A 21,515-nucleotide genomic window follows, 5' to 3' on the forward strand; every position below is an offset into this window, starting at 1 on the left:
ATGTTTCTTAGTTTATCTCATTAAAATCATTTAATTTTAATTTTATTTCATAAAAAAATAACTATTATCTCTCTCCATCCTCTTCTCCCCTTATTTATTAAATATAATATTTTAACCTCCATTTATTTTACATAATATATTTTTAAAAAAAATATTTTTATATTTTCTAATATTTAAAATATTTAGAAAAATAATTAATGAAAAATAATTTTTTAATTAAAATAAAAATTAAATTATTTTAAGAAAAATATTTTTTTCTTTATTCTATATATTTTAAGAATTTTATTGATATTTTTATATATAAATAATATATTTTATTTTTTAATTTAAAATTAAATATTAAAAAATAAGTTATTTTATTGAAAAAAAAATTATGAAATATATTTTCTTTGTGCAAAACAAATGAAGGTTTTATTTTTAATAAACCTATTAATAAATTATATAATCAATTATATGAAATTTTTTCTACTTGATTTGATTATGTAAATTTAAATTTAAAATTTCAAAAAATTCTCTATATATAGAATAAAAATTTTAAAAATAATAATTAGCTATAGTTAAGAGGTTAGTTATTAACTTATTAGAATTTTTTTTAAATAATTCTTGATGATTTTAAAAATATAAATATAAAATAACTAATTTTAAAAATAAATAATTAAATATTTAATAAAAATAAATTAATAAAAAACTTCACTATTAACCGTTGAAATTTACAAATAAGGCAAAATTTTTGTAAAGTTACTATTCAGCTGTAAATTTTTGTAAAGTTCTTTGTAAAATTTTTGTAAATTTTAATTAAAATAAAATGATTTTATTGATAATTAAATTTTAATTTTTTGACATAAAGATGAAAGTAATGGAAATAATATCTAAAATAGTTATTTTAATTGAAAATAATTGATTTCCAAACAAATATATATTTTTAAATTAATTACAATTTATGCTATTTTTTAATTAAATTTTAATTTATTAAAATTGCTCCAATTATATTCTATTCTTATTTATATTATAAAAAATTAATAAAATTACCAATATTTATATAATTATCCTACATCTGTAAAATTTAAAATTAATCGTTCAAAAAATTATATTTTTTATTTTTTTTAATTTTAATTTATATTTTATAGTTTTACCAATTAAAATTTGTATTTATCAAATATATCTATCAAAATTAATAAAATTATCAAATCATTACTTTTTACTATTAAATATATTTAAATATTATTTTTTATATTATTCGCTTTTTTTATTTTTACCTATAATTTCATATCTTGATCTTATTTTTTATTAAAATTATTATTAATCAATATATTTGATATATTTATTATTTATAATTACTTCTAAAACTATTGTTAAGAAAAATAATTTTATTAAATATATTAATTATGAAATATTAAATATTAATTTAAAATAATATTTAATATTGTTTAATTTTAAAAATATCAAAATAATAAAATAATTTTTTTCCATTTCTTTTCTATATTATAATTGTTAACTCTCAATTATAATGTCAATTCCACACTTTTTTTAAATTATGTCAGAGTGAATAATATAGAAATTAAATTAAAAAATACATATAACTCAGGAGATTTACATGCGAATTTCTTACATCCCTTAATAAATAGATAAGTGCCAAAAAACTATATTCTTTTAGTTTTATTGTAATTTTACTCTATATTATTTTTTTATTAATTAAATTTTATTCATTTAGAAAAATTAATAATTATTTTTAAAATTTTAAATTATTTAAAAAAATAAAATTAAGGGGTTGAAATGAGAAAATAAAATAGAATCTAAAGGTGAGTGATTATTAAAAAAAAAAATTACTCAAGAAAAATGAGAAAAAAGAGAGGGGATGCCACACTGTGTAGCTTTCATTTGTACAGTAATAATTTAATGTGATCATCTGAGATCCAAAAGTAGGGAATTTTACAGGGTTTTATGAATTTAGAAAAAGTTTAGGCTTAGAGGAGGGCAACCCTCCTTTTATTTGTTTCCTTTTGTGTGCTGGTGACGTATAATAAACTGTCTGTGATTTGGTCTTCTATCCCTGCCATGTTGATTCGGACGTACAAGAATATCATATTCTTGCACCATGCGTAACGGTCTCTGATTCTCTCCGGACGCACGTGTGGATGGACCCACCAGACAGATGGGTTGATCCCCTTCCTGATTTCGAGCTGGGCCTGAAAGATAGGATTAAAGTCGAGCCCAGATAGGATCTGTTTAATGGGTCGTATGGACTGGGTCGGCCTGATTGAGAAAACTAACTGAAGTTCGGTCTTAAAGCTGAACGGACCGGACCGGACCTGACTCATGTGGTAGACTTAAAAGCCTCCAAATAATGGGCTGGTACCATGGGCCTGACCTCAGACCGGGGTAAAGAAATTCAGCGGTCATCATAATGAAATATGGAATAATTTACTCGTTTTTCTTATTTTTTTAGAAAATTTAATAATTTATCATTATTTTAAAATTAATTAATTAAAACATTACTTTATTTTGTAAAATCAAATTTTATAATAAAATATAATTATTAACATGGTAAAGTTGAGTCTTTTTTACTATTCTCCCTTTAAATTATTAAAAAAGAAACTGGTGTAATGAATTTTCCACAGCTATTGCCAATATTATCAAAGACATGACATCAAGGAAATTACTTCAAATTGCAACATAGTTTTCTTTTTTTTCTTTTTTTTTTTGGTTAATGTAGCAGCTCATGCCCTTCCTTGTAAGACGGTTGGAGATTTTTCGTTCTTTTGTAATCATGTCTTTATATTTTCTGGTCTGCGGCCTTGAAGCCGCAATACAATTTAATTTTGAGAAAAAAAAAATATTATGGTCGAAAATATTTGTTAGAGCTTCATTCTTCTAAAATTTAAGAGGATAAATTGGGTTAATTTTTAAAATCAACAGACAAAACAATAAAATGCAGAAATTTAAATATCCTCAACTTAATTCTTGTACAATTTCATTATTAATATTAGGAAATTAATACATCAATAATAAAAAAAAAAATTAAAGCAAGAACCCATCCTGCCTTAATGAAAAAATAGATAGTTATGTCAAGGGTTTTGTTAGGGATGAATAATATTCGGTTTAAATTAAAAAAATTGATTGAATTAAATTAATCTGAAATTTCAGTTTGATTTTTTATTCATTTTGATTCGATTTGATTTTTAATTTCATTTTAATTTATTCGATTCGATTCAATTTTAAATTGAACCGACCGAATGACCACTAATAAACAAATGAAATAAATGTTGCATTTGGATGGGAAATTTGAAATGCTTAGATTTTTATTTGAATTATAGTTCAGATCGTGTAACGAAGATTTGGACACAAATTTCAACTGAATTTTTAAGAAAAATATTCAAATTACACTTTTTTTTAGGTATTTTAAATTCACACTAATCAAATATTTGTCGGGACACAAACCTGATCTCCATTTAATCTATAACTGTAACACAAAAATTTATGTCCTAGACATCAAAACTAATATTAAAATTTAGTGTTGGCCTAAAATTTTGACAAGTTGACAATTTCTCCTGACTATTAATATATTGTGACTAGTGCTCACTTTAAATACTCACATTCGAATGCTTAGTACTCGAAAACTCACCTTTCTTTAGACACAGTCTACTCAGTTTTAAGCGTTAATAATTGTTACATTATGATCATCAAAATTTTTATTTCACTCGCACATTTCAATCCGTTACTAATTTTAAAATCGAAATGGTCACTCATAAATCACCAACTATTTTATATTTTCAGATTTTTTTTTACAGATTGTGAATTTATAAAAAGACGTGTTAATTCATAAAAAGACGTATTTCAGGCTACACCATTTTATTTTAGAGAAAATAATTTTTAGAAAATATTTTTTAGTGATTAGAGTATTCAAAAAATTTAGTTAATAAAAAATATTTGTGTAATAGAAAAAATAAATTATTTTTAATAAAATGACATACTCTTTTGAAAAGATATCACTTTTATAATTTGAACATTTTATTAACACTTCTATATAAATTTTTTAATATATTTTCACCGGATTAAATTGAAATTAAAAGGCAAATATCTGTGCATTATTAAAAAATAAAACTATCATAAGCTTCACCCAAAAGTAAATAAACATACAAAAAGATCATATTCTAGCAATTCTAGTACCCTACTCACTTTCTTTCATACAAGAAATTTCAATATGAAGGAACACTCAGTGGGAGATGGGTTTATCATAAGCAGGATATACCAGAATTAGAAAATTGGCTAGATAAACAAAACCCATACAGAAATTGCTGGAATAAATTTTAAAAGGTGGAATAGAAAATTAATTGAAAGATTGAAACATGCTTAAAAATATTATCTCAAACGGTTACTGACTAACAATTGATTAATAATCTCATTAGTACAGAATAATAAAAAGATTATAAAGATAAAAATTTAATAATAAAACTGATTACCGTTGGATTTCTCCCCCCGGCCTGGGGCTAAACCCATGATATCAGCCCAATACATAGAGGCCCTCAAGTCTTCCTTATGGTCCAAGCTCAGCCCGCCAGTCCGCCAGCCTTGAAGACTAAACTCCCACCAATCTCTCCGGATAGGCCGGCTTAGCTCTTTGGACCAGATGAACAAATCCTCTCTGGGCTTAGTCCACATCATATCTTCCGGCCGGCCTGGCCCGGATTCAGGAAGAAGATCTGCCCATCTTTCACATGGGACCACCCGTACACGCGTCCGGAAGAATCAGGGGACCGTTACGCATGGGACAGAGATCTGATTCCCTCGTACGTCCGTATCAACGTAACAGGGACAAGTGGACCAATGATACACGTTCTGTCAACACGTCACTAGCAGACAAAAGGAAACATATAAAAGGAGAAATATTCTCCTCTAGGTCTAAGCTTTTCCAGTTTTACAGGACCCATTGTAAAACCCTACTTTTTGGATCTCAAATCATCAAAAACCATAGAGAAAATATAAGTGAAGAGATCAGTAAAAAATGAAGTATATAAAAGTATTCTATTTATAGTTGAAAAAAATATAATTATTCGAGAAATTGATTTTTGAGATTTAAACAAGTTTGACTAGTTAAAAAAAAATAGTTTGACAAATAAGGTCTGCTTGTGTCATATTTTGCTTTCACACAAGAGAAAATTTGATGATTTGTATACTGTTTGAACACTTAAGTACCTAATTTTTTTTTATTATTTATAAACTCCAATGTATTATTGGGTGTTCAGTGAAAGAATTAGAAAAATAAAAATTTTCATCAACAGCAATTACATTTAAATAAAAATAATAATAACAATAATTAAAAAGAAAATAAATATTTTCTATTTTTCTAAAAAAATAATAATAATTCAAGTGAAAATAAATATCTTTTACTTTTTTACAGCAAAATGCGACATCGATTGCTTTAATTGAATTGTAGTAAATTATAAACCATTTAAATATCCGGTTTCTAACGATATTTACACGGCAATCAAAAAATCTTAAAACAATTCAAAAGGATTAAGAAGGAGAAGATTTTGAGTGCTAACTCTCTACTATTTCTACAAATTCTGGAGACTCAAAAAAATTTATACCGAGAGTTCCACATGCTATATCTTTTTATACTAAAACTCAAAGTTTTAATATAATAATATTTATTTATTTATTTAATTAATTAAATAAATAAATAAATTATAACTATGGTTCAGAATTTTAATAAGCAAACTATATAAATTTTAAATAATTTTAATTAAGTATCTATTTAATTAATTAGATCAAAATTGTAATTATTTTATGTGTGCAACCCATTAAATTTCAAATATGTTAGCAACAAATTAAATTTTCAATAAATATAATTAATTAATTAATTAATTTAAATGTAAAGAATATTATGTACCACCATCCTTGAATAATCCATAAGCACTGTATTTCTTATACGAGTGAATTTATTACACTTATTTATAAAATAAATACCTACATATCCCAAGTTATAAGATTAGTTATTTTTCTTTATACTTGTCTCAACAGCTCTAATTATTGTTTAATTATAATAAGAATATCGATTAGAAATATTTAAAAAAATTACTTAAATATAATAGAAATTTCACAATTATAACCATTTTTTTAAAATAATTATAATCACATTATAATTTCTTTTGTACAATAATATAGTTTCATACACTTTTTCTTTACTCGAAATTTAATTAAATTAACATTAAAGATAAATAACTATCTTTATAAAATTATATTTAAATATTTAAAATATACAAACAATAATATTCCAACGCGAACATATTAGCTATAGCGCATGTTTATAATTTTACATATAAATCAAAAGTGAAACACTTATTTTTAACCAACTTAAAAATTTGAAACTTTTAAAACACAAATAACCGTTAAATTGGGAATGCATTCAACATATTTAATCATCTCCTCCATATGCCCTCTTCACTAGTATGTATTTATGCGCCAGCTCTATAGGTAAAGGAGGTAAAGAAAGAAAAATTGGGAAAACATGTATGAGAAAATGAAGATTTGCAAGCAAAGAACGTCGAGTGTGTTTTGATGACCGCTGAATTTCTCCATCCCATTACGAGGCTGGACCGATAGTAGCAGCTCATAATCAGGAGGCTTCTAAGCTCCCGAATAAGCCAGGCCCAACCCGTTCATCCTCCTGATCGGACTCCTATTTAAGTCACTCAGTCAGACCGGCCCGGTCCATTTCAGCCTTAAAGCCAGTCCTTTAGGTTCCGGTCTTTTTCTCTCAAACCCGATCACAAGAAGAAAAGACTGCGGGTCCAGTCATTTCGCAGTTCACGAATTAAATGCTTGTCTGACACAGGAGGGTCCTGGGGTTATTCGTACGTACGGACCTGTACCAAGGGGTAGGTGGTCCTATAGCAGAGAGGCCATCTCGCATGAGGGGGAAGAAAGAGGATAAAATGGAGGAAATACTCTGCTCTAAGGCTAAGCTTTTCTTAAGTTAACACAACTCTTGTAAAACTCTATTTTCTGGATCTCAGATCATCATATTTTAAAATTGAAGTTTCAATACAAAGAAAACAATGCTGAAGCAGAGAAATGAAAGAGAAAAGGAGAGAAATGAAAGAGAAAAAGAGAGAAATCGAAACCTCTACTCATACTTTTGTGTGTTTCTTGATTCCGCATCAGAATTCAGAAGTATCAGATTACAAGGTAAAGCATAAGCTTTGCTTCGGTGTCTCTTTCTTTCTCAACTCTCAAGTGTCGTCGACTGTCAATTGGATTTTCTGATTGGGCCGTGATTTTCTCGCTCTAATAGAAAATTTATTTACCCAAATATGATCTCGGTTTGGGCTTTTGATTTGAAAGACCTGGCCTACTCTGTTCATGTCCAGTTTCTAAGAAAAACAAAAATGTTAGTCCTCGCAGTTTGGATGACATGAAAATGAAAGAGAAAATTACACCAAATTGTGAAAAACCAAATTTAATTTCGGTCGATTATATCAAGAAATTATTAATTAGATTTCCTTTCTTTGTATTTAAAATTAAGAATTAAGCATTAATTCAATATATTTATTTTCTACTAATCATCTTATTTAAATTAAAAAATTTAATTTTTTTAACAATAAAAATCATTTTTAAAAAAATAAAAGGCATGCATAATTTTATTATAACTTGTTTAAATATTTTGTTCACGTGAAATGAATTCTTCCAAATCAATTTACTATAACGAAAATAAAAAACAGTTTTAAAATTTTATTAATAAACTATCGATAATTTAATAGTTGGTAAATAATTAATAATTTATTTTATTAATTATTTTTTTATAATTTGATCAACAAGGAAAATTTTATTTTTTTTAAAAGAAAATATGTAGACATGTTGAAATTTAACTCCAACATCAACTCCACATATTTTAATTATAAAAAAGTTATTTTTTTTTTAAATATAACTATTTCTATATTATTATACATATAGGGGAGAATATATTTTCTTAGAAAATAAGTCATTTTTTAAATTTGAAAATCTCATTAATACTACATATAAAATTTATTAATATATTTTATTTTTTTATTAAGAGATTAAAATTATAGAGTTTCGAATGTGAATTTACCGTACAAGTGTTTTTTTTAGTCAATGAATCAAATTAGACTAAAATCAAACTAGATTTTTTTTTTCAACTAAATAATGTAAAAAATAATATATTTGTTTTTAAAAAATAATTTTCATATATAATTTATTGAGATTAATGGCAATCCCTACTGTATTGAAACAACATTAGAAAATCTTTTACCGTTTAATTAATTGTGTTTCTATTTAATTCTATTTTTTTTGGTCCTATTTAATTATGCTATACTTTTCACTATATTTATAATCACATATACATAATTAGCGAAATACATCTTTTAAATTTTGTATTGGTTCGGTTATTTTGGAATGTGATATTTAATAGAGGTTTACTAGTTATTATGGATTTTCGGAATCGCAACGACAACGTTAGTATTAAAACCTTATTCGAGTTTTATCTCGTAAAAACTATCTTCTATAACTTTGTTCGGAATACTTTAATGATTTATACTCGAGAAATGAAAAAGATGAAGTAATATCTTTGCCAAATTATCTTATGCAGAGACAGTCACTTGAGGAATATATTTACTAAATTATCTTATACAGAGATTTAATTTTGAATGATTGTAAATTTTTGTTAGACTCTAGAACTGATATTTTTGTTACATGAGTTCGTCGTAATGATGTTCTAACTACTCATACTTTGACTAGAGAATCTATCAAATATAATCATCTCTCTATTTGGGATGATATCTCTTTTTATTTGATAAAATTTTATTAATATGATAAGTAGTTTTACTTTCAAAAAAATATTTTGTATTAGTTAAATATCACAATTCAAGCGAGTACCATAAAATCGTATCATTATTTTCATATTCATTTAAAAAAAATTATGTTAATGTGTACAATCATCCATTATGGTATTTAATATTGATTTTAATTAATATTCTTTTTATTTTTTTATTTTTTAAAATTATTATTTTTTTAGGTTATGTTAATATATAAATTGATTATTATAATTATATTATATTATATTTTATTTTTAAAATTTTTTAAAATATTTTTTGATATTTAATAAAATTTAATATATTTAAAATAATACAATTAAAAAATTAATAAAAAATTATATTTTTTAATATGTGTCGAGAATAAAAATGGACAGACGGGAAATATATTATTTGTTAGAAAAATTATATAAAATTTATTAATTTTAAATTAAAATAATGTGAAACTCAAACAAAATATTTATTTATACACAATCTATAAAGATCTAAAATAAACAAATAAGAGCTATGTATTTATAATTCACGTAAATCAACTCATGCAAGAATTGCCAATGAATTTAGACCTAGAATCTTCTAAAGTCTAATTTGTCTAGTCAAACTACTGAACAAGTAAAAAATTGAAACGTCAAACTAGTGATGCAATTGTATCGTTTATCAATAATTTAACTGCTACCCTTTTATATATATATATATATATATAGTTATAAATTAATAATAATATTTTAAGAATAATTATATTATAATTTTATTGCCATATATAAAATAATAATTTTTTTTTAATGAATGAAAAATACAGTTTGATGAGGGTTGGATTTCTTTGCTTTAGTCTAAGGTCAGGTCCATTAAGGCGACCCATAATTTGAAGGCTTCTAAGTCTCCGCTAAGAACTGGGTCTAGCCCACTCAGCTCAAAGACCGGGTTCCAATCAGTTCCTTCAAACAGGCCGGCCCAGCTCTTCTAGCCCAATGGACAGATTCCCTCTGGGTCTAGTCTGAACCTTATCTTTCGGCCCAGCTCGGAACCTGGAAGGAATTCAGCCCATTCGCCTTGTGGGACCATCCGCATGCGCGCCCGAGGAGAATCCGGGACCGTTACGCATGGGGCAGCGATCTGATTTCCTCGTACGTCCATATCAAAATAACAGGGATAGGTGGCCCAATGACACACATTTTGTTACGCGTCACTGGCAGACAAAAAGAAATATATAAAAGGAGAAATATCCTCTAGATCTAAGCTTTTTTCCAGTTTTACAGAACCCATTATAAAACCCTATTTTCTGGATCTCAATAATTTTATTAAATATAAATAAATTATTTATTAAATTATATCATTATAAATAATAAAAAAATTCAATTGTTTCATATTATTATAAAAAATTAAAAAAATAACAATAAAATTTATCAATTAAATTATTAAAAAATTAATTATTAAAATAAATTATCAACTATTTAAAATATTAATAATGAATTATCGATAAAAAAATTTAATTAAAATTTAATTTTTTAATAATAAATAATTTTAAATTATTATTAAAATTTTATTTTAAAAATATTAAAACAATAATTTTACAAGCAATATTGCATTAAACCTAAAATATAGCAGTTGTAAGATACTAGAGAATAAGTGATTGTCCCTAATTTAATAAATGCATTTAGCGTTTTTTAAATTTTTTTAATTTTTTGTTATATAGAGAGGTTAATATAATAAAGAAATAAAAAGATTATTCAAAATTAAACTGGGTGAGAGAATTCTAACTCTCAAATATCTCACTGCAAGATTTATTAATCCATCAGCCATTTTATTAGTTTCACCATAACAATGTCTCACTTCAATACCGGAAAATCATCTCACAATACTGAAAAATCATCTCACAGTATTGAGATATTAGACTTAGAAAACATACTATAGTCCTTTTAGCTGTATGACGTAATAATTCAGGACGGTTATTGAATCGACCTTAATATGCACTTGTCGACCATCATATTATTATACGCTCAAGTCATGCGCAACCCATACAATAAAGCAGTCAACTCAATTTGTAATGAATTACAAATCTCACCTTGACTGTAAATTCATTCATTCAGAAACCTCTGTTATCACGTAAAACGCTACCATTACCTGCATAGTCCGGATTATCCTTAAAAGTAATATAACTTTATAATTCTTAACAACACAACGCTCATTTCAAATAATATCATTCAAATATAAAAAACTCTTAATTTGACACAATTTATTGTCCAAAGATAAGGTGGAACCATTAAAAACCTAATGTTTCTTCATTTTCACAACAACCATAAAGTTACACATAAGACTTATGTAGAGGAAAAGATCAAACCTAATCGCGGACATAACTCTAATGCAGCTAGTAGCCAATTCCTTACCGATCTAGAATATAGAAAATGCAAGGGATATGGTTCCCAGATCAAACCCCATATCTCTCTGATCTTAAAACAACCCTTGAAAAGATGGTTTATGTCCTCCATAATTCCAATACACAATGGACACGTTGGATTTGTAAAACCTCGAAATTGTCTTTTACAATTAGTCATTAATATGCAAGTTACATAAGCCATAGAAAGGAACAAATTTTTTGAGCCTTTCCAAATACAGCCTCGTTCCTTGTCCGCCTGAGAAGTCCTCCAAGCTATGGCTAAAGGCATACTTTGTTTCCTGCCTATGAAAAACATTAGTTAAGAAAAAGACCTGTGATTTATAATAATTTACCTTTTTATTTGATGTCACACAAAAAAGTCTAAACATTGTTTCATAACTATGATCTGTTACGCGTAAACTTTTCTAAATAATAACGCGTAATTGGAAAAAAAACATGAAAAATAAAAAAAAATACTATTCAACAATGTTGACAAAGAAAATAATTAAAAAAAAAATTGTTGTAAGCAAATTAGAAAGTTGTATAGTTAATTTGCCTAAACAGAATTTTCATCTCCATTAGTGCACTTCATTATCATTCTCAAATGCATGGTCTACAGCGTTTTTCCTTCAAGTCAAAAAACCCTAGCTGTTCCACTTGTAGGGCGGTGATCTGTTATTAAACTTGGGCGTCTATTTCATAATATAATTAATTAACTTTTAATATTTAAATCTGATAAAACTATTATTTTATTTATTTTAAACTGAGAATTTTATCTCCTTTTGGGACAATAATCTCAGCTTTAAATCTTGTATTTCATTTACATTAAAAATAATTTTATTTGAGTTAATTAATTATTTTAAGCTTTTTACTGATTGAATTATTTTTTAAAATTTATTTTATTTTATTAATTAAATTAGTAGTGTAAATAATATTTATTGGATGATAAAAGAAGTCCGACTTAAAAAAGGCTAAATATAGTTAAAGAGCCGGGAGAAGAAATTTTTTGGAAAAAAATTTCAAATAAACCCCATATTTTTATGTGAGGACTAAATAACTCCAATTTTAGCTTTTTGGCCAACTTAACATTCTCATTTACATTTAAGTCCAAATAAATTATTTTTTAAAATAATAATTTTAATAATAAAATATTAATTTCTTTATTTTAATATAAAATAATTTAATTAAAAAAAAAAGAAAAACCTACAATTAACAGGAGACTTCCTTCCATTTCCTAATGTTCTTAAATTCTTGAATTTTTTATTTATTTTTGTAACTTTTAAGTTAACTTTAACGCAATAACTTGTTATTAATATTTATAAAATAATATAAAATATTACTATATTATTAACCATTTATATTTTAATCTAAACTATATATACGTAGAGAGTAATGTTCTGAAATCAAGAGAAAAAATAGAGTTTTACAGTGTGTAAACTATTCTTCCTTTATTTTTTTTTTAATTTTTTAGTGAGGTATAACTGCCATTCTATTACAATACCACCTATTTCTATCATGCAGTCTCGTACATACGGACGTATTTATCGGTTCATATTCGTTAAGCGGCTATTTAATCTCCTTTCGACGCGCATACTGGTATAGCGGGGACATAATTGGACTTGTTCTCCTGTTCCCTGTCAATCACCGGTGGTAGAGCCTCTTCTAAGAGGTCTAGACTTTGAATCAATCTGGCTTACTTCAATCACGGATTGGGTGGTGTATTGATAGTTGGTTTGCTTAATGGATTTTACTGAATTTTGGACCCGTTTTCTTTTTTTGGATTCGATCTCAATCCGAGCACCAAAAGTTCGGCAATTATTAGAGAGAAATTTTATGCTAATGATAAATTTTTATCAATTAAAATATGCTATAAAGTAATAATGATAAATTTATGAATGAATTTTAATTGGTGCTGAAGTTAAATACAGAGTTAAAGATATCTCAAATTTAAATTTGAATAAGAGAAAATTGTAAAAAAAAAAGTAAATAATAAATTTATATATGTTGTTTTTTTTATATATATTAATAGATTGGTATACGAAAAATACTGGTAAATATTGATATAATATATATATTTAAAAAAAAAAGAAACTATGTTGAAAAATAATATAGAGAGAGTGTTGAAAGGGAGTAGAGTGAAGGGCTAGAGACGACCAAGAACCAAACAAAAATGGTGGACTTGGAAGCATCCAAAATTCAAAGTAAAAAAGCGGACTTTTTTGCCCAAAACAAACTAACCCTACCTGAAGTTATTATCACTCTATTTTTCTTTTTACTAATTTTTAATTAATTCATGTCTTAATCATTCTACTTCTATACTTCATCAACTGTCTGCATTTGGGTATTTGAAATTGAAAGAATATTCCTTTTTTTTTTCGTTTGAAAAAATAGAAATTTAATAATAGTCTAATGTCATGTTTCATGTTTGGTTCCTAAGAAAATTATAATTCAACTCTCTTTTTATATCTCTCCGCGTTTCTCACATTTATGAAATTAATATATTTATTCTGAAAGTCTAAATATTTATTATTTAATTAATGCCGAACAGACTCATTAAGAGAATAAATATTTCAATATTTAAAATTTAAATTTGAACAAAATATTTTAAATATCTAAAATTTAAACTCAAAATCTCTAATTAAAATATAAGAAACTCAGGCTATTCCATCTCATTTTTTAAAAATAAATATTTACTTACGTTATAATTTCATACACGATTTACTTTTTAAGAAAAAACAGTTTTAACAAAATGGGTCACATTCTATTATTTAAAATAAATGAAATTATTTTAATTAATAATTAAATTATATGTTGAAATTTTTTTTTCTATAAATAAGACTTTGAATTAATATGTTTATACCTTTAGAAATTCTATATATATAATTAATAGTTGAATATCATTTTCGTGGTTGACTAGAACTAAAAAAGCGACCAGTAATTATTTTTTAATTTTGTTATAAACAAATATAAGTAATTTTTTATGAATTTTAAAAAGTTTTGGCCAATTGTATTAATATGTAAATATTTTATTTAAATTGGCAAAACATTAAAACATGAATTTTAAAGTGTTAAAGTAATAATTTTTTAAATACACTTTAACTATATTATTTTATTAAAAATTAAATAACTCATAACATTAAATTATTATTATTATTAAAAAATAATAAATCTTTTAATATATATTAAATATGAATTAATATATTAGTAAAATAACTTATTAATTCATAAGGAGAAGCGAGGTGAAAATGGAACTTTTTATTTAATTATATGATTGTTTGTTTTAAAGAAAATTATATTGGGAAACGATAATGGAGACTTTTCTTGGAACTAATTCTTTTATGATTATATATATAATTTTACATTTTTATGTTTATTATTTGAAAAAAAATTTATGTGATTTAGAAAACCAAACAATCGAGAGATTCGATTTTTGAGTCATCGGCCATGTCTATCTCCTTATGAGATAAGCTTGAAAAAAGAGAAGCATATGTCAGGAAAATTAAAGTAAACCCACCAGTTGACTAAGGTTTATTGACTGGATGAATTGATTACCCATGGGCCATTGCGTCCCTTGGAAATTTGCATCCCCATGATTCACATACCTTAGTTATTATTTTTTTTAATAAAAATGTAAATTTCATTAAATTTTAAGTACGATCAACTCAGAAATATAATCAGTGAGTAAAAAATTTTAATCAGATTCAGAATACCATAATTAGTTCAATCAGGCGCATGAGTTACACTATTAGCAGACTTACGAACAAAGTTAATAGAAATAGAAATCGTCTTCGATATAAGAGACTTACAATAAAAAACAAAACTATCAAATAATGATAAATTATAATATTTAGGATCAGTTATAATTCGAATTAAAAGTTGAGTGTCTAACTCTATAATAACCGAAAACTAACCACCATCCTTGAACCAGCTTAAAATTTCTCTAAAAGTCATGACGTTAGCAGTAGAAATATCAAAATTATCAAAAATTCGTTGTTGACGTGCTGCAATAAACTCACCGTTCCCCCTTTAAGACACAACCCACTCCCATATCCTGATATAGAAATAATGCAGTATCAACATTTAACTTAAAACTTTCAATAGGTGACTTTTTCCATTAGACGCAAACTGAAGCATTAACAACCAACTCCCTGCAATTTCTAGCCGCCACCCAATCTTGAAAAAAATATTTTACACGTCTAATCACAACACGAGGTGGATACCTTCCAAACTAACATAACCACTATGTGTAAAGTAGAAATAGAAATTGAATTGCATACCCGAACAAACCAATCACTAAAGGACTGCATGTAAGGGAAGAGCCAACCAGATTTAGTCATCATCCAACAATCACGGGCAAAATAACTAGAGTATATATTATCATTTCACTTTGACTAGAGCAAACAGGACAAAATTCACTGACTTGAACATTTCTACAATTAAATTAACTAAGCATGAAATAATATTAAGACAAACTCGCCATACCAGATTTAAAACCTTCGATGAAATCCGAATATGTCAGAGTTTCTTCCACATTGATCTAATCGCAACTGAACAACTCAAGTGAGTAGTCTGTGTCAAGAATCTATAAACACTTTGAATCACCCAATTATCTGCTTGCCTAGTAATACTCAAAAGGATAGACAATATATTATGGGTATTAACATGATTAAATATAGACATAATTAAATCTCTTTTCCAGCATTCCTATTGAATGAGATTAAAAATAAAAAATACATCACAATCTGTCTGTTGAGAAGTAAAAACCTTACCAATCTGTTTGTTGGTGTATATATGACCACTGCACTCTATAGTTTCTCCTTGGTCACTCATATTGTTGGTAGTAATAATTATTTTTTTTTATTAATTAAATAACTCAAAATAAAAATATACGAGATGAATAGATAGTCACTTCAATAATCAATACATAAGGAGCACTTGAATAAATGCTATAAATAAATTTGCATGTATGGTTTTTTTTTATCGGTCTAAAATTTATTAGGTTTTTACTATTTATCAAATAAAATTATTAAATATTTTTTATCGGTCCAACAGATATTTATCAAATAAAATTAATTAAATAAGTAATTAATAAATTTTTTAATATTATATAAATATTTTATTATATTTTTTAAAATTAAAAAAATTAATGAGTTTTTTTAATATAAAAATTAAATAATAATTTTTTTAATAAATTTAAGTAATTGGATTGGGTATTCCGTGTACATTTAATTTGTCTATTAATTAATTGTGCGTCTCCAAATTTATTCTTTGACCATGAACTCATCCTTTTGGAATATTATCTCACAGGTAAGATATCCTACGTGAGAATGTATGACCAGCAATGCAAGAAGACCATCTATCTCAATAATTTTTCAATAAATAAGAGCCGCTTTCTCTTACCATTATCATCTGAACAAAAGAATTTCCCCTTCCTAGATTTGATCATTAACTTCTCCATTTTTATCAATAACTCAATCATCATCGTCATCATCTTCTTCTTCTTCTTCCTCATATGGAAGACATTGATGTTCCTCAGTATTTTATCTGCCCAATATCTCTTCAAATCATGAAAGATCCTGTAACAGCCATCACAGGAATCACATACGATCGAGAGAGCATCGAACATTGGCTATTCACCATCAAGAACACAATCTGTCCTGTAACTAAACAACCCTTGTCTGAAGATTCTGATTTAACCCCTAATCACACTTTGCGCAGATTAATCCAAGCTTGGTGTGTTGATAATGCTTCCTGCGGTGTTGACAGGATTCCTACTCCCAAATCTTGTCTTAACAAATTCCATGTCCTTAAACTTATAAAAAATCTTTCACATCCTCAGCTCCAAAGCAAAACGATTAGAGAATTGGAACTGCTTGCTGCGGCGACCGAAAGGAATCGGAAGCACATGGCGGAAGCTGGAGTGGCTAAGGCCTTGTTGCTGTTTATAATAACATGTTTCGAGCAACGTCGGATAAAAGATGGTCTGCAAGAATCGCTTAGTATTCTTTGGTTGATTCGAATTCCTTCGAGGGAATCGAAAGCTTTTCTCATCGAAAACTATCTGATCATTGAATCTTTGACATGGGTTTTAGGGTGCAATATCGATAATCATGTTACGCTTAAATCTCATGCAGTTTCCGTACTGAAGATGCTGCTTGAAGAAGCGACTTTCAGTGTACTAGAAAGGCTAAAACCTGAATTTTTCGACAGGGTTGTCGGTGTTATACGAGAGAAAATCACTCAAGAAGGAATCAATGCTGCTTTAAAGATATTGTTATGTGCTTGTCCATGGGGAAGAAATCGTGTTATGATGGTGGAATCTGGTGCAGTTTTCGAGCTTATCGAGCTTGAATGGCGATCACCGGAGAAGAAAACCACAGAGATGATATTTGAGATACTATTTCATCTATGTTCTTGTGCTGATGGAAGAGCAAAGTTCTTGAGACACAAAGGTGGAATTGCTGTGGTTGCAAAGAGAATCTTGAACGTATCACCAACAGCAGATGATCGAGCCATTATGATCCTTGGATTAATATGCAAGTTCTCAGGAACAAGCATGGTGATCCAAGAAATGTCGAGCGTTAAAGCTGTGTCAAAGCTTTGTATGCTGCTTCAAGCTGATTGTTCAGTTTATTTGAAAGAAAAAGCAAGAGAAATCCTTCGATCACATTCCGATGAGTGGAAGAACTCTCCTTGCGTTGATAATGCTTCTCTCTTCTAAAGGTAACGAAAACATATATAATTTCTCTGTACATTTCTTTTTTTCATCTTCTTGCGGCGGCCTGCCGGCCGGCGGTGGTTACTTTTTTTTTTTTTTTTTTTTTTTTTCTATAGTAGCGGTGGTTACCCTAAGACATATAATATTAATGTGATACACCCATTTCCATGTGATTATTTTCCAACTTAACATTAAATGCATGAAAAAATAAATTATATTTTTTTTGAAAGCAAAATAAATTATATTTATGAAAATATTTTTCTATAAAAGTAACAATATTTTTCTAACTAATTTTTCATAAAAGTAACAATATTCAAAAGTGATATTTAAACATCCATTTATCTGAAAAATTAAGTTGTATTTATGAAAAATATTTTTCTATAAAATGTTTTTTATGAAACATATATTTTAATAAAATAATTTATTTTTCATTCTTTGATTTTAATTTAAATAAAAATATTAATAAATTTATATATAGTAATATTAATAAAATTCTTAAAGAACACAAAATGATTTTTTTTAAAAATAATTTAATTTAATTAAAATATTATTTCCTAGAGCCCTATTAGACTATATTAATCGTTCTAATAGCTGTTAATATTTTTTAACAGATTATTATATTATATTATTATTCTGATAGTAGATAGTTAAAAATTAAAAGAAATAATTATTTGTAATACATTTTCTCAATTTTTAAATATTAATATTTTAATTTAATTAAAATATTAAAGAATTACCTAAAAAAATTTGAAACTTTGAATTTATTTAATTAAATGTATTTTAATTATAACGCTTTGATAATTTTAAAACTACATATTATTAAACCTAACTTTAAGTTTTGACAGTTAAATGTTATTGAATTACAATTTGTGAAGCAGGAAGTTATATTTATTTTACAATTTATCATTTTTATAGTAAAAAAAATAATTATTTTATTTTCCCTAGTTTTTATTGAATAAAAAATTAATTAAATATCCAAGTCAAATTAATTAATTAATTAACGCAATAATCTTCTAAATTATGAAAGATTCAGTTGTTTGCCTGAAAACTTGATATTTTTAAAAATTTTATGACAAACTAAAATATTTAGTTGAATTATCAATGATAAGGGTTACTTTTCGTATAGAAATTTTTTTTTACGTATCTGGATATATTAGTAAATTTATATATTTAATTAATTAAAAATTATAATATTTTATTAATATATAAAATCTACGATGTTTTAAATAATATATATATTTTTTTAATTTTAAATAATGTGCCAATATAAACATATATACTCAAATGCCTGTAAGAATTTCTTCCCATTATAATGTCAATACTTATGTGTTCTTGTTTATTTATTTAATTATTTCTTGCTTTTTTGTTTATAGAAAATAATAATTAATATTGAAAGGCCACAGTCTACACTATTTTTTTTTCTTAAAAAAAGAAATTAGTAAAAAATGATATATAATGTTCAGAAAATAATTCATAATACTGTTTCTTATTTTTTAAATATTTTATTAAATGTTTATCACAATAAATTTTATAAATAAAAAAATTATCATATAATAAAAAATAAAAATTATTGTTTAAGTATTTGCTGTTATACTATTAATTTTATATTATTACTTAATTGTATAAATTAGTATTTGAAAATATAAACACAAATATTGTATTAAAAGTAAATAATATTAAAATTTTAAAAAAAATTAAAATTAATAAATAAACAAAAATTTTATTATAATTTTTTATCAAACATATGATAATAAAGTATAATAGTAGGATTTTAGAGAAATTTCATAATAAAAAAGGATAAATTTAAAAATTTTGAATTGAATAATATTAATTTTTTGTGGTTTAAATTAAATTACAAAATAAATAATAGTTTTAAATTTTTTAAATCGATTGTATTTATTTATGTGACATATAAATATAATAAAATAATTAACTTTATTTTATCTGACTGTGCAGTTGTCGAAACCCATAAAAAATAACCTTTTTGGTTATCTACAATTTTATAACAGTAGATAGTGGTAAAATAATCGAATCCACAAGGAATTTATACTTATCTTTCTATCAATGACCAAGTAAATAAATACAAATAAAAGTAAATCGAAAGTTTTGAAGTTTGATGACTAAAGTAGAATTAAAAATAGAAAAGCAAATAATAAAGTGATGATCTGAGATCTAGAAATTAGGGTTTTACAGGGGTTCTATAAACTTAGCAATACTTAGTCCGTGAGGAGCGAGTTTCTCCTTTTATCCCTTTCCTTTTGTCTTCTAGTGACGTATAACGAAGTTCCCATCATTGGACCACGTGTCTCTGCCATACAAATTTGGACGTACGAGAATATCAGATTCCTGCTACATGCGTAACGGCCACTTAATTCTTCTCTGGCACGCATGCGGATGGACCTACCAGTCGGATGGGCTGGCCACTTTCCTTCTTCCGGGTCTGGCTGATAGATGGGTTAAGGCTGAGCCTAGAGGAGGCCTGATCATTGGGCCGAAAAGGCTGGGCCGACCGGATTGAGGAATCTAGGTGGGGTCCGGTCCTACAGCTGAACGGGCTGGACCTGTCTCTTGCAGGAGACTTAGAAGTCTTCAGATTATGGGCTGTCTTCATGGGTCTGGCCTTAGACCATGATGAAGAAATCTAGCGGTCATCATAAAGTAAAAGAGATTCAATAATGAGAAAAGTTCTAGTTGAATAATTGGATCCACTTCAGTTGTTGGGATTGATCATTAACACTTATATTCTTTTATTTGACTCAATAAATTAGTTATGGGGTAGAAGACACTTCTCACCACCATATCTCTCATTAAGTATAGATTAACTAAAAAATATTATCTAATTAATCACTAATCAACAAGTTACTAATGAATGTCCTTGGGACTTTTAGCATCATACAACTGTCAATTGCATTAGGAAATAGAGAGACCTAATTCTAGCTACCCAAACGTATGGTGATCTTGTTAGATTATGCAATCTCCTTAGTTTTTACACTAAGAGTTACTTGTGTTTGAATAATTCAAGCAATTACGAACTTCAAACTATCCAAACTAACAAATTACTACTTTGCAATCAAGAATCAATGGGCCCTATTGATCTAAACAATAAAGCAACAATAGAATTAAGTATAAAATTGCATAAATATTGATAAATAAATGATAAACAATATATGTTCAGATCTCTCAATCCATAAACAAACTGAAATTTCGCCTAATCTTCAACTAGAAAAAGGGGTTCAGCCACTCATGACTGAAACTAACATAAAAATAAAAGAAAGAAAACCAGAAAGAAGGAGAGGAAGGAGCCGATTGGCCAACTGGTGTAGTGCGCGGCTGCAGGTGCAGTCTCCCGAAGATTCCAGCTCGTTTGTTGCTAGTTTGATCCTTTTTTTATAGCTGAATAGGCTGTCATAAATTTCTTGATTTGGATGGAGTTCTTTTCCTATTTAGAGTTGGATTTTCTTGAAGGCAATTGAATCTTCTTGAAATTTGGCTTCCTAAATAAGTGGGATAGAGTGCTGAGTTGTCTTCATATATTTGGGGAGGGAAAGACTACTTTGAAAGTTTGAAATTTGAATTTCCTACGTCTCTGCTTTAGTTT

At 26.4% G+C, this 21,515-nt stretch overlaps 1 protein-coding gene across 1 annotated transcript; it reads left to right on the forward strand.

Annotated features, from left to right (window-relative positions):
- Positions 1-16,601: 16,601 nt before the first annotated feature.
- Positions 16,602-18,007, forward strand: LOC110623495 (E3 ubiquitin-protein ligase PUB24). The gene has a single exon (XM_021768463.2). It carries the CDS (start codon positions 16,712-16,714, stop codon positions 17,918-17,920), a length of 1,209 nt encoding a protein of 402 aa, XP_021624155.1. The 5' UTR covers positions 16,602-16,711; the 3' UTR covers positions 17,921-18,007.
- Positions 18,008-21,515: the final 3,508 nt, after the last annotated feature.

The sequence above is a fragment of the Manihot esculenta genome, chromosome 9 (genome assembly GCF_001659605.2).
Source record: "Manihot esculenta cultivar AM560-2 chromosome 9, M.esculenta_v8, whole genome shotgun sequence".
NCBI lineage: Eukaryota > Viridiplantae > Streptophyta > Magnoliopsida > Malpighiales > Euphorbiaceae > Manihot > Manihot esculenta.